We start from the raw sequence: 12,599 nt of genomic DNA, 5'->3' as shown, positions 1-12,599 counted from the left end.
CAGACCCGGAAGAAACGTCCTTGACCCCGCCCCGTGACATCGCTGGTTCTTAGGATTACTGACCACTCGTTCTACCTAGGCCAAAATGCCGACCTGTTGTGCACCAAGCTGCAACAGAAAATGCACCCAAATTTGTCAGTCTTTAACCTCCGGTGGGGTCAACCTAACAGGATAAAGCTCTGGCAGTCACAGTGAGGCTCATTCATCACCCAGGGAAATTTGCACACATCTGCAGCGATCACTTTGAAAGATGGTTTCTGCAACATGACCCTAAATTTTCCATCGCACCACATTTTTACAGCAAACAGAGGATAACACGAACACCTGTTCTACTATTTTTGAACATAAAAAACACTCAGCTGCAAGAGAAATATCGATAAACAGACAAAAGAAACGCTGAAGAAAAGAAATTCTATTTGTGCACGTGTTATGTGGGGAATAATAGAAGCTAACATCACCATTACTGGTTATTAGCTTCCTAGCTATAGCCTCTTGTGGCGGTACTGTATAAGCAACAGCAAACTTAATGAGGCAGCATGGTTAAAAATATGTCCTTACCGATTTTCCACTAGATGTACAAGTAGTCCTTTCATCAAACTGTCATGGATCATAAATAAATTAATCCGGAACGCGTCTTCGTACAAACAAACAACTTTGTATTAATCTGAGAAAGTTATGTAGACATGTTGATCGTGATCCAAGTTCATTCCAAAACGCTCCATTTTTTATTTGACCTTTTCAAACTCACGACACTGGCATTCTGCCACAATTGGCATCAGGTCACAAAGAGAACACGAATACCAGCCTTTCGAAACAAGTCTGTCTGGAAGATCTCCGAGGTCCATATTTTGTGATTGTTGTGCTCCTTCATCAGTGTCATGCCCCTTCTCCAACACATCAAGTTCCGCCTGTGTATTCAGGCTCAAACGCATTGACTTGAATATTGTACATTGTTATTTTTGTTATGTTGGTTTTGTAATTATTTTTGACAAAAATCAGCCACAAAATGCCAGATAGGGTATGTTCTCTATTTGTTGAAACATATCCACAAGCAGTGGGCGGTCTGAACAGAAAGCACTGCAGATGTGGCAAATGCTGATTGGCTGTTAGTTTTCTAGCTGGGGTCATTGGAAGGTCTGAGTGGGAGAGGAATTTCGATAATACTTTTCCAATTTAGAGATGTTTCTCAGTTGAAATCTGTGGATAATTTTGCCATTAAAAGAAACACTAAACCCTCATCTGCTAACTTTTGTTTTTCGTGTTTTTTCGACAAAGTCCTCCTTGAAACACTATCTCAACCCGATCACCCTCACATGCATACACACACACGTGTTGGTGAAGTAGAGGCTCTTAGTTAGAGGCTTTAAGTTCACTCACCTGCAGCATTGCCTCATGATCTTAAACATGGTCCTTGAAGAATTACGCGTAGGTGTGCCCCCCCCCCCCAAAAAAAAAAAGTCTGTTTCATCCATGTTAAAAACTTGGTCCCCCCCCATCCCTCATTGATAGGAAAATATTCCCCCATGTAATGACGAGCAGTACCATACAGAAGCATGTTTCTGAGGCTGTATCTTTTTTCAAATTTTTTAAAGCAGCCTTTGCTGGCCAAAAGCCTCATCCTCGAGGGGGTGAATCACAATGCAGGGTCCAACAAGGAGAAAAGTGCCCTTTCCAGAGCCCTGGAAGACATTCCAATAGGTTCCACAGTGCCCATGCCATTTGCTCCACAAAGTGGTTGATTCCACCCACTGGATCCCAAAAAGGGTAAAAGTGACCCCAAATAGGAGCCCATTCCTTCCACTAGATTTCTAAAAGAATAAAAGTGCCCGGGCCATTGCCACTTCTTGGGCTCCGCAGAGGAAGCTTTCACTAGGGCACAACGCTGAGATAATATTTTAACGACATAATTTTTATCTCTTAAAAAAAAGTTATCACGAACACAACACTAAGATACAATACAAATGCAAGACTGTCAACGGCGTGGACGAGGCAACAGGCAAAATGAGGAAATGGGTTGGACAAGGGAAGTTGCTGCGTGTGATGCTTCGATGATGCGTAACCACTCAGCTCAGCAGCAGAGATAAAGCCACTCTTGCTCTCCTTCGTTGATGTCGCGCCGGGAACCAATCATGCGGCTTGTATCAACATGTCTTTCCGAAATATGCTGATCTGGCTCTATTTTTCTTTTTTTATTTTTTCATTTGTCAAAAACCTGCGTAGCACTGAAGCCGCGAAAAGTGAAGAGCGAAGTAGCAAGGGAACCCTGTATTGTCAGGATGAATGATTAATTTGTCAAACGATCTCTAAATGAAGTATTGGAATATAAATTGCCTTTTTCCTCCAGATGTACAGTATACATTTGATGGGTGGACCAAACATCTCATGTTTTAATTTTTCTGTCTGGATCTTTTAGACTCTGATTCTCTTCCTTTGTCCTCTTCCATGATGACCACCACATTGACATTCACATGACTGTACTTCCGCTCCCCCCATTTTTTTTTCCATATTTACGTGTTTATTTTCTATTTGTTCCTGTTGCTGCTGTTGTCATCATCTTTGTTCTTCCCTGTTGTCTTTTTCTCTTTTTCACCATTCCACTGCAGAGAGGGTTGCGAACCCTAGTAGTAGCATGTCGCCATTTCACCTCAGAGGAGTACGTTGAAGTGGACAGGCATTTGAACAGTGCCCGCACTGCGCTGCAGCAGAGGGAAGAGAGACTGCAAGATGCCTTCAGCTACATCGAAAAAGACCTACAACTCCTTGGAGCAACAGGCGTGGAAGACAGGTAAAAATCTTGTAAATGAATCATATTGTTCTATGTAGCAATGTGATATGTTACTAGTGTTTTTTTTTTTACATAATGGTATTTTAGAAGTCTTGTTTTTTTTTCACCACTGCTCTGAAGCATTTCAGTCCTCTCAATCCAAAGTCAATTTTAATGTAAATATTTCATATTCCACTATTTCATATATCACACCTGAATTATATACGGTGTATATCAAAGAATATAATGGCACTTAGTCAGTTATTCATATTTAATCAAAGTTGTGGATAGCAGGTTGGACTGAGACACTATCATGTCATGGCAAAACACAATGCTGCGCATAATGGACAAAAACATGCCATTAACCTGCACATTATACCAAAACATTAGTATGATATGAAGACAGTAAATCCGAATTGGCCAAGACAAAGTCATTGGATATACCTTTGTCATATGTGCTATATGATTGTAGCTTGAACTGGTTATCAATCAATAAATTGAGTTAATTTGTTGTAAGATCACGGGACCACCAAAACTATTTGACATGACCAATAGTCAGAAGTGAATCTAAATGTTGGTATGACTTAGTATACAATCTTTATCATTAAATGGGGTGCCAGGTTCCTTTGTGAACAGGTCTTGGCAATGATAAATCCAATAGTAATTTTGCATGGGAGAGAGAAGACTGCTGAGAGACTGCGCGGATCAGACTACAAGAAAAATGTGCTCTTTCACGATTGTGAAGGGAGTACTGCAATAAAATGTTGTATTCAGATGCCATAATACCACTGCATCTTTTTTTTTTTAACGCTCATTAGCTTCTATCTTGCCAACACAAATGCAACCAGGTACACTCGTTACCGTGGCGACGACAACACGGCTGGATCATGCTGACTGTTTTACTGTATAAGAAGAAAATAGTGAAAAAAAAACCATAATAGTGGTTAACGGTCCTCAGGACAGGAGGGGACATTTGTGTAAGGCTTACTCCAGGTATGTTCACAGACTTTTAACATGATACGTCTTGCAAGCAGGAAACAAAACATTACGTAGCCTAGCAAGCTCGTGGTAGCCCTCGTGTTTGTGTTTAAACATGCTGCCATTCTGTGGAATACGTTTTGATCAGATTAGCGAGTTACAACCTTTATGGACCCAAGGCACATACTTTACGGTAATCTCATGGGACACCAACAAACACTAGTTACTGTGTGTAGTAACTGCCATCGAATAAAGCCCATTAATTTGTTCTGTCTGGCACTATGCCTTACTGGAATAAATAGATGAACAAAGATACTTCTTCTTCTTCTTTTCCTTTCGGCTTGTCCCGTTAGGGGTCGCCACAGCGTGTTATCTTTTTCCATCTTAGCCTATCTTCTGCATCTTCCTCTCTAACCCCAACTGCCCTCATGTCTTCCCTCACCACATCCCTAAACCTTCTCTTTGGTCTTCCTCTCGCTCTTTTGCCTGGCAGCTCCATCCTCAGCACCCTTCCACCAATATACTTACTCTCTCGCCTCTGAACATGTCCAAACCATCGAAGTCTGCTCTCTCGAATCTTGTCTCCAAAACATCCAACTTTGGCTGTCCCTCTAATGAGCTCATTTCTAATTCTATCCAACCTGCTCACTCCAAGCGAGAACTCAACATCTTCATTTCTGCTACCTCCAGTTCTGCTTCCTGTTGTTTTTCAGAGCCACCGTCTCTAATCCGTACGTCATGGCCGGCCTCACCACTGTTTTGTAGACTTTGCCCTTCATCCTAGCAGAGACTCTTCTGTCACATAACACACCAGACACCTTCCGCCCGCTGTTCCAACCTGCTTGGACCCGTTTCTTCACTTCCTTACCACACTCACCGTTGCTCTGGATTGTTGACCCTAAATATTTGAAGTCCTCCACCCTCGCTATCTCTTCTCCCTGTAGCCTCACTCTTCCCCCTCCACCATTCTCATTCACGCACATATATTCTGCTTTACTTCGGCTAATCTTCATTCCTCTCCTTTCCAGTTGTCAGGTTCACCAATCAGACATTCATTAAACAAGACAAAAAAGGAAGCCAAGACACCAGTTCAAGTCTCGGGAGGGGAGAGGAGAGGAACTGTCTCGTATAATTCACCACTGTACTCTCTGATTATCCTCTCCGCAGCACTTCTATTTATTTAGTTTTAAGACACCCCTTATTTACATGGATGTTACAAAAAGGAGACGACAAGCAAAACAGTTTGAAACAAAGTGTACATGTTTGTTCATGTGCGTGTGCAGGTGTGGAAGATTGCTGAATACATGTGTGGTCATCATTTCTTTAAGAGGCAGCAGTCGTAACAGTTCTGATGATTAGATGTTTTTGTTCTTGCTATCTCCTGCTAGGAGGCTGCCACATTATCTAGAGCAGAGAAAAGCATTTCTTTATTGGAAGCAGATGTATGAGAATTATGATCACAATTATTCCTACATTTCCCCCCTGTTTATCCTACATTTGCTACCACGTTTTCTAGAGCTGAGCAAAGCATTCTTCATTGCAGGCAGAGACAGTAACTGAATTGGAGCAGAGGAAAGCATTTCTTCATTGCAGGCAGAAACAGTAACTGAATTGGAGCAGAGCAAAGCATTTCTTCATTGCAGGCAGAAACAGTAACTGAAATGGAGCAGAGCAAGGCATTTCTTCATTGCAGGCAGAGCAGTAACTGAATTGGAGCAGAGCAAAGCATTTCTTCATTGCAGTCAGAAGCAGTTACTTAATGCTATTTACAATTATTTCTACATTATCCTCCTGTTTATCCTACATTTGCTCAAATCCTTAAGTCATCTATTAGATCACCCTTTCGGCTTACACTCAGAGGAAAATATAGCACTAATTACTTGTAATCTTCTGGATCAGAGAACAGGTCTGGAAGAGAAGTCATAACGTCATCATCGTGGTCAACAATATCACTGTCATTACTCTGTTGTGCCAATAGTGGATATTTTTTTGCCAATTTTGAATTTGTCGGGGCAATAGCAGTGGTTATAAGTTGGTTAAGTGATGCCTTTATGCAGGGAATACAACAACATCCACACAAGGCAAGAATAGCTGCAAACAGCGAAAGAAACTAGGACAGAAAACACTACATTTTTAGATTTGCTAAACCTTTTTTTTTTTTTCCCCACCACTCAGACCTGGCTGTTGTGTTTACACCAGAGTGCTCCCTCATCTTGTGGTTCAGGGTGCGGAGGCCTTGAATCGCCCTTGTGCATGACCCATCAGGTGCTGTGATATTTGGAATAAACATAACTGGTCACCGAACATTGAGCAGTCACCACCCTTCTCGGCCAGGAGCATGTCGACCCCTATGCGGTTCTGGAACATCATGAGTGAAGTTGCAGCTGGCTGTTCCCTTATGGCAATAAAGCCTGCTTCCGTATAATTACCTAGTTTCTATACATTGTAATGTATGTAGTTGATTCTGTCAACGTTTTTATTCAGAGTTATCCATAACAAGATGGATTCCCATCCTGCAGCAATCTCGTTAACCAACTTATACTCATCTGGTATGCAGTTGAGTTCCATTTGCATCAATGTATGTCAGATCTCCATCTTTCCAAGAGGACCTTCGCCTTCATGAGAACCCAAGGGGAGGTCCAAAGATGGATGCGGCCAATTGTATATCCTCTGCTTTGGATGGAAACACAGTCACAGATAAGAGCAGTGATACCAGTGTACACGTTCCTACTGCATTTATCAGTGTCATACAACTTTTGACCAACACACCACCACAACAAATCGCTGCATGGGAGCAGTGGAGCAGTTTGCAGATGGATATCCTGACACCATGTTTTGTTGAGACTTCCCACCTTAAAAACTGTACCTGTAAAGCTAACACAGGAGAAATTAGCCAATGCAACATTAGTAGAAAATATCATTTTATCATTTACTGCCGTAGTTGTTGGATAAACACTTTTTCATTTCTGACAAGTGGTGTTGGGAGTTGTTTAGTCATTACCTCCAGGGTACATTGTGTTGGGATTTCTGTTGGAATTACACGCATTAGTGGCCCAGGGCCCATGCATGTGATGTAACTATAGTTTACCTTGTTAGCTGCATTCTACATTAATAACAACCAGTTTTGTTTCCTATTTTTAAAAATGATAATCATAAAAATGAAAAAATGTTCCTCAGGCTTTTTCGGTTAAAATACTCCCTCCATAGTATACGTACTCTTTTGTATGGCATTCGGGTTTAAGGTACCATTAAATTGGCAAATGGTGAGAAGAAAGTGGGGGTTTCATTTAGCATAAGCCCAAAGATGGAATCCCCAGCAATTAGACTCTTCCAAGGAATTGAAAAAGTGCTGAACTGATTCACTGGGAGGCACACATGGAGTCCTCCTCTCATGCCTCCCGCATAGTTGTTTACCAAAGTTATTTGAAATGAGGTTGCGCCTCTTTATCTTATGTGTGGTAGGCGTAGTTGACTGAGTATAATTATTGGTTCTGTTGTTATGTATTTTTGTCAGCTTTACAGGTGTCCAAAAGTAGCATCTGAACAAAAATATCATTACGGCTGTCAATGTTGCAGCCCAACATGCTATCATATTATTTTGCCATTTTGAAGTCATGTCGACCAAGTCACCCCAAAATGAGTCAAGTGTCTTTTAAATCTTCACCAGCCTTCAGGTATTTTCAGATACTATAAATCTGCACCCACCGTATGCTGGTCTTTGCTCACCTTTCCCCTTGGGTGACTCAGCTGAGATGACCTTTTACAGTGTGTAAGGTGTTTCCACATGTTTCTTTCTGCTATTTTGTCCATGTCATTCAGCTCTTGCTCAGTCTATGCCAGTGTTCGGGTAAAACTGCATGTACAGTAGATGTTAATTCATAAACAGACATATGATGAATAAACAAATGGCAGTAATAAGGTTATTAAAGCACAGTAACTTGTTACTTTTTTTTTTTTATGGTGTAGTGCAGGGATGTCAAACTCATTTCTCTTGCGGGCCACGTAGTAGTTCGGGTTTGCCTCAGAGGGACATTTCGAGTGAAGGCAGCGTGGGACCTATTCTCGCTCAGTGATGGTTTCGACATCTGCACTGCGACTGGCTGGTGACCAATTCGGTGTGTAGTCTCCCGCTGTCCGAAGTTAGCTGGGATTGGCTTCAGCTCTCTCTCTGAATAAATGCAGAAGGGTTGCGTCAGGAAAGGCATCCGGCGTAAAAAAAAAATAAAAAAGACAGGTACTGCCGCACCACCATGATAGTGGCACAAAAATGGCTTCACACATCAATGCTGATAAAATTTCCAATTTGTTTCTAGTCCTATCAAATTGATGCATGTGAAATTTCCTTGTGACACACCATTAGAAAACAATGTTTTTTTAGTTTTTCAAAAGAAGTTAATGAATATACAGAATCCCCCAAGTTTTTTTTTTTTTTTTGCATTCGTTATCAATTAATAGCATTGGTATTATCTCTGGATCTGTGCAAACAATACAATCTTTTGGACACATTTTTTGTATGTAGTTATCCAATTTGTTTTGTTTTTATTTTATTTTATTTTTTGAGGGGGGTGGGACCTTGAGTGGTTCCCACAGGTACCACTCGAATATAAAAATGAAAATAACGGATAGCGTTTTCATCCAACACCCACAGCAAAATTTCACAGTTTAGTCACCATTATGACAGCAGTCTCACTCCCATGTGTAACCGGACTACAGCGACTTTGGCAGTGGGAATGAGAACAGCGATCTTACAAGTGGCCAATAAAAACAAATTAGTTTTGTTTGTGTTAACAATAGTTTCAAAAGCAATAACTTTCCTACAATCAACAAATGAACTCAAGTACAATTTTTTGCAATTTTTTTTAAGCTGTTTGGGGTTCTTAATAACTCTTGAAAGGGACCAACTTGTGTGGTTTTTTTTTTGTTTTTGTTTTTTTCCTTCATCATTCATCTATCTCTCATTGTGTGAAAATTATTGGTAATTTGTATGATCTCCCAAACAGTGTTTTGAATGGAATGAGACCCTTACATGCTCGTCATGTATATATAGTTAGACTAAATCAATCATTGTGTCCAAATTGCCCCTTCGTGTGATTGTGAGTGCGGCTGTTTGTCTCCATGTGACCTGCAATTGGCTGGCAACCCGGTCAGGGTGTACCTTGCCTCCTGCCCGTTGACATGTGGGATAGGCTCCAGCCCTCCCCGCGACCCTTGTGAGGATAAGCGGCTAAGAAAATGGATGGAGGGATGAATGGATGTGTATCTTGAGGAAACTGACAACATTTTGGATTTATATTCCCTTGTGGATTATGTCGCACACAGATCAAACAAGCCCTCCAAAAAAGTTTTTTGCATACAAGTTAAATCCATGGATCATGTAATGCCTTTATACCAGGGCTACCATTCCCCCTGTTGAGACCTGAGACTTCCCACGGCTCAAGATTGCCGTCCCCTTAAAAAATGTTTTTGGTAGAATTTTTTTTGTATCTGTTCTGACATAATTCCCATTTTGTAATGTAGTACTTATTTTTTCCACATTTTTAGTTCTGCTGGTAAGCTTTGTTGTTGCATTTTATTTAACACATCATCTCAAACTATGTCTTCATTTGTTACATGGTCAGCTAATCCCATAAAGGTTTTGCTGCTTCTTTTGCTGTTTTATCTGTAAATCCATTTACTTATCAACTATTTTGCTATTTGTTTTTCCCCTGTTAGAGTCAGTGGTTCACCTAGGGTGACTATCCTGACTTCCCCCTGAACAGGGTGACAATTACGTTCCGTTTGAGGTAATTCTCAAGCTTCTACCACAAGTGGCGGAGAATTCTTACCTCTGCATCCTCAAACAGTTGTCACTCAATTTCCTGTTCAAATGAGGTAGCGGACCTCCACTCACACTTTTACACATGCACACGTTTCATGGAGCTCACGTACAGGACACACCTTGCCCTTTTCTCAGTTTTATAGACTAATTAGTCTACTCGATAGTGACTAGTATTCTCGAGGTTTGGTTCTGCCGCAGTCACCCAGATGCGCATTCACTCATTCCTCATGAGTGTGGGAGTTTCCTACTCACCAGAGATGTCTTCACTTCCTTCGGCTTCTCGTCAACCCTCAGCCTCCAGGCGCAAACTCGAGTCCCTGTCCCAGAAAGGGTCTCAAGTGCCGTGGCCACAGTCTTTGGCTGGATGTCCACTCTGCCCCTGGAAACCTCGGGTATCTTGAGATCCGGCTCGAAGGACCAAGTAAATGTCAGGTTCACCAATCAGACATTCATTAAACAGGACAAAAAAGGAAGCAAAGACACCAGTTCAAGTCTCAGGAGGAGAGAGGAGAGGAACTGTCTCGTACAATTCACCACTGCACTCTCTGATTATCCTCTCCTCACCACTTCTATTGGTTTAGTTTTAAGACACCCCTTATTTACATGGATGTTACAAAAAGGAGACGACAAGCAAAACAGTTTGAAACAAAGTGTACATGTTTGTTCATGTGCGTGTGCATGTGTGGAAGATTGCTGAATACATGTGTGGTCATCTTTTCTTTAACAGGCAGCAGTTCTAACAGTTCTGATGATTAGATGTTTTTGTTCTTGCTATCTCCTGCTAGGAGGCTGCCACGTTATCTAGAGCAGAGAAAAGCATTTCTTTATTGGAAGCAGATGTATGATAATTATGATCACAATTATTCCTACACCAGTCCATGTCTCCATCTATCAAATTGTTCCTCTGCATGCTCCCTGCTTTCACTGCATATCACAATATCATCTACGAACATCATGGTCCAAGGGGATTCCAGTCTAACCTCATCTGTCACCATGTCCATTACCATTGCAAACAGGAAGGGGTTCAGAGCTGATCCCTGATACAGTCCCACCTCCACCTTAAATTCTTCTGTCACACCTAAGGCACACCTCACCATTGTTCTGCTGCCATCATACATGTCCTGTACTATTTTAACATACTTCTCTGCCACACCAGACTTAGGCATGCAGTACCACAGTTCCTCTTTTGGTACTCTGTCATAGGCTTTCTCTAGATCCACAAAGACACAATGTAGGTCCTTCTGACCTTTTCTGTACTTTTCCACTACCATCCTCAATTCAAATAATGCATCTGTTGTACTCTTTCTAGGCATGAAACCATACTGTTGCTCGCAGATACTTAATTCTGTCCTGAGTCTGGCCTCCACTACTCTTTCCCATAACTTCATTGTGTGGCTCATCAACTTTATTCCTTTTTCATTCCCACAGCTCTGAACATCGCCTTTGTCCTTAAAAATGGGAACTAGAACACTTTTCCTCCATTCTTCAGGCATCTTTTCGCCCGCTAGTATTCTGTTGAATAAGTTGGTCAAAAACTCCACAGCCATCTCTCCAAATTGCTTCCATTCCTCCACCGGTATATCATCAGGACCAACTTCCTTTCCATTTTTCATCCTTTGTAGTGCCTTTCTGACTTCCCCCTTACTAATCGTTGCCACTTCCTGGTCCTTCACACTTGCCTCTTCAACTCTTCCTTCTCTCTCATTTTCTTCATTCATCAACTTCTCAAAGTATTCTTTCCATCTATTTAGCACACTACTGGCACCAGTCAACACATTTCCATCTCTATCCTTAATCACCCTTACCTGCTGCACATCCTTCCCATCTTTATCCCTCTGTCTGGCCAACCTGTAGAGATAATTTTCTCCTTCTTTCATGTCCAACCTGGTGTACATGTCTTCATATGCCTCTTGTTTAGCTTTTGCCACTTCTACTTTTGCCCTACGTCGCATCTCGATGTACTCCTTTTGCCTCTCCTCAGTCCTCTCAGTGTCCCACTTCTTTTTCACTAATCTCTTTCCTTGTGTGACTCCGTGTATTTTGGGGTTCCACCACTAAGTCTCCTTCTCCCCTTTCCTACCAGAAGACACACCAAGTACTCTCCTGCCTGTCTCTCTGATTACCTTTGCTGTCGTAGTCCAGTCTTCCGGGAGCTTCTGCTGTCCATCGAGAGCCTGTCTCACCTCTTTCCAAAAGGCCGCACTACATTCTTCCTTTCTCAGCTTCCACCATATGGTTCTCTGCTCTACCTTTGTCTTCTTAATCTTCCTACCCACCACCAGAGTCATCCTACACACCACCATCCTATGGTGTTGAGCTACATTCTCCCCTACCACTATTTTACAGTCAGTAATCTCCTTCAGATTACATCGTCTGCACAAAATATAATCCACCTGCGTGCTTCTACCTCCGATCTTGTAGGTCACTATATGTTCCTCCTTCTTCTGGAAATAAGTATTCACTACAGCCATCTCCGTCCTTTTTGCAAAGTCCACCACCATGTGTCCCTCAAAGTTCCTTTCCTGGATGCCGTACTTACCCATCACTTCTTCATCGCCCCTGTTTCCATTAACAATATGTCCATCACAATCTGCACCAATCACATCTCTCTCCCTGTCTGGGATGCTCAGAACTACTTCATATAGTTCTCGTCTCACCACTTGATCTGATACCCTTTTCACCTCCAAGACATTCTTAGCCAGCTCTTCCTTTAAAATAACACCTACTCAATTTCTCTTCCCATCTACTCCGTGGTAGAATAATTTAAACCCTGCTCCTAAACTTCTAGCCTTACTACCTTTCCACCTGCTCTAGAATATCAACCTTTCTCCTAATCATCATGAAAACCAACTCCTGAGCTTTCCCTGTCATAATCCCAACATTCAAAGTCGCTACACTCAGTTGTAGGCTCTGTATATTGCTCTTTTTCTTCTGACGATGGATCTGGTTTCCTCCTCTTCTTTTTCTTCGACCCACAGTAGCTGAATTTCCACCGACGCCCTGCAGGTTAGCAGTGCCGGGGGCGGGCGTTGTTAACCC

At 41.9% G+C, this 12,599-nt stretch overlaps 1 protein-coding gene across 9 annotated transcripts in view; it reads left to right on the top strand.

Moving 5' to 3' along the window:
- Positions 1–12,599, top strand: part of atp11b (ATPase phospholipid transporting 11B) — a 108,936-nt gene that overhangs the window by 53,841 nt on the left and 42,496 nt on the right. For all 9 annotated transcript variants that reach the window (XR_009795769.1, XR_009795768.1, XM_061825303.1 and 6 more), the window contains one exon: positions 2,604–2,785. Coding sequence is in view for 7 of the 9 variants with exons in the window: in XM_061825303.1 (XP_061681287.1) it covers positions 2,604–2,785 (182 nt within the window). In the remaining 2 variants the exon portion in view is untranslated. The remainder of the gene's footprint in view (positions 1–2,603; positions 2,786–12,599) is intronic.

Source organism: Syngnathoides biaculeatus, chromosome 7, assembly GCF_019802595.1.
Source record: "Syngnathoides biaculeatus isolate LvHL_M chromosome 7, ASM1980259v1, whole genome shotgun sequence".
In the NCBI taxonomy this organism is placed as follows: Eukaryota; Metazoa; Chordata; class Actinopteri; order Syngnathiformes; family Syngnathidae; genus Syngnathoides; species Syngnathoides biaculeatus.
Note: the sequence above shows the minus strand (reverse complement) of the source record. Positions and strands in the feature narration are given on the sequence as shown.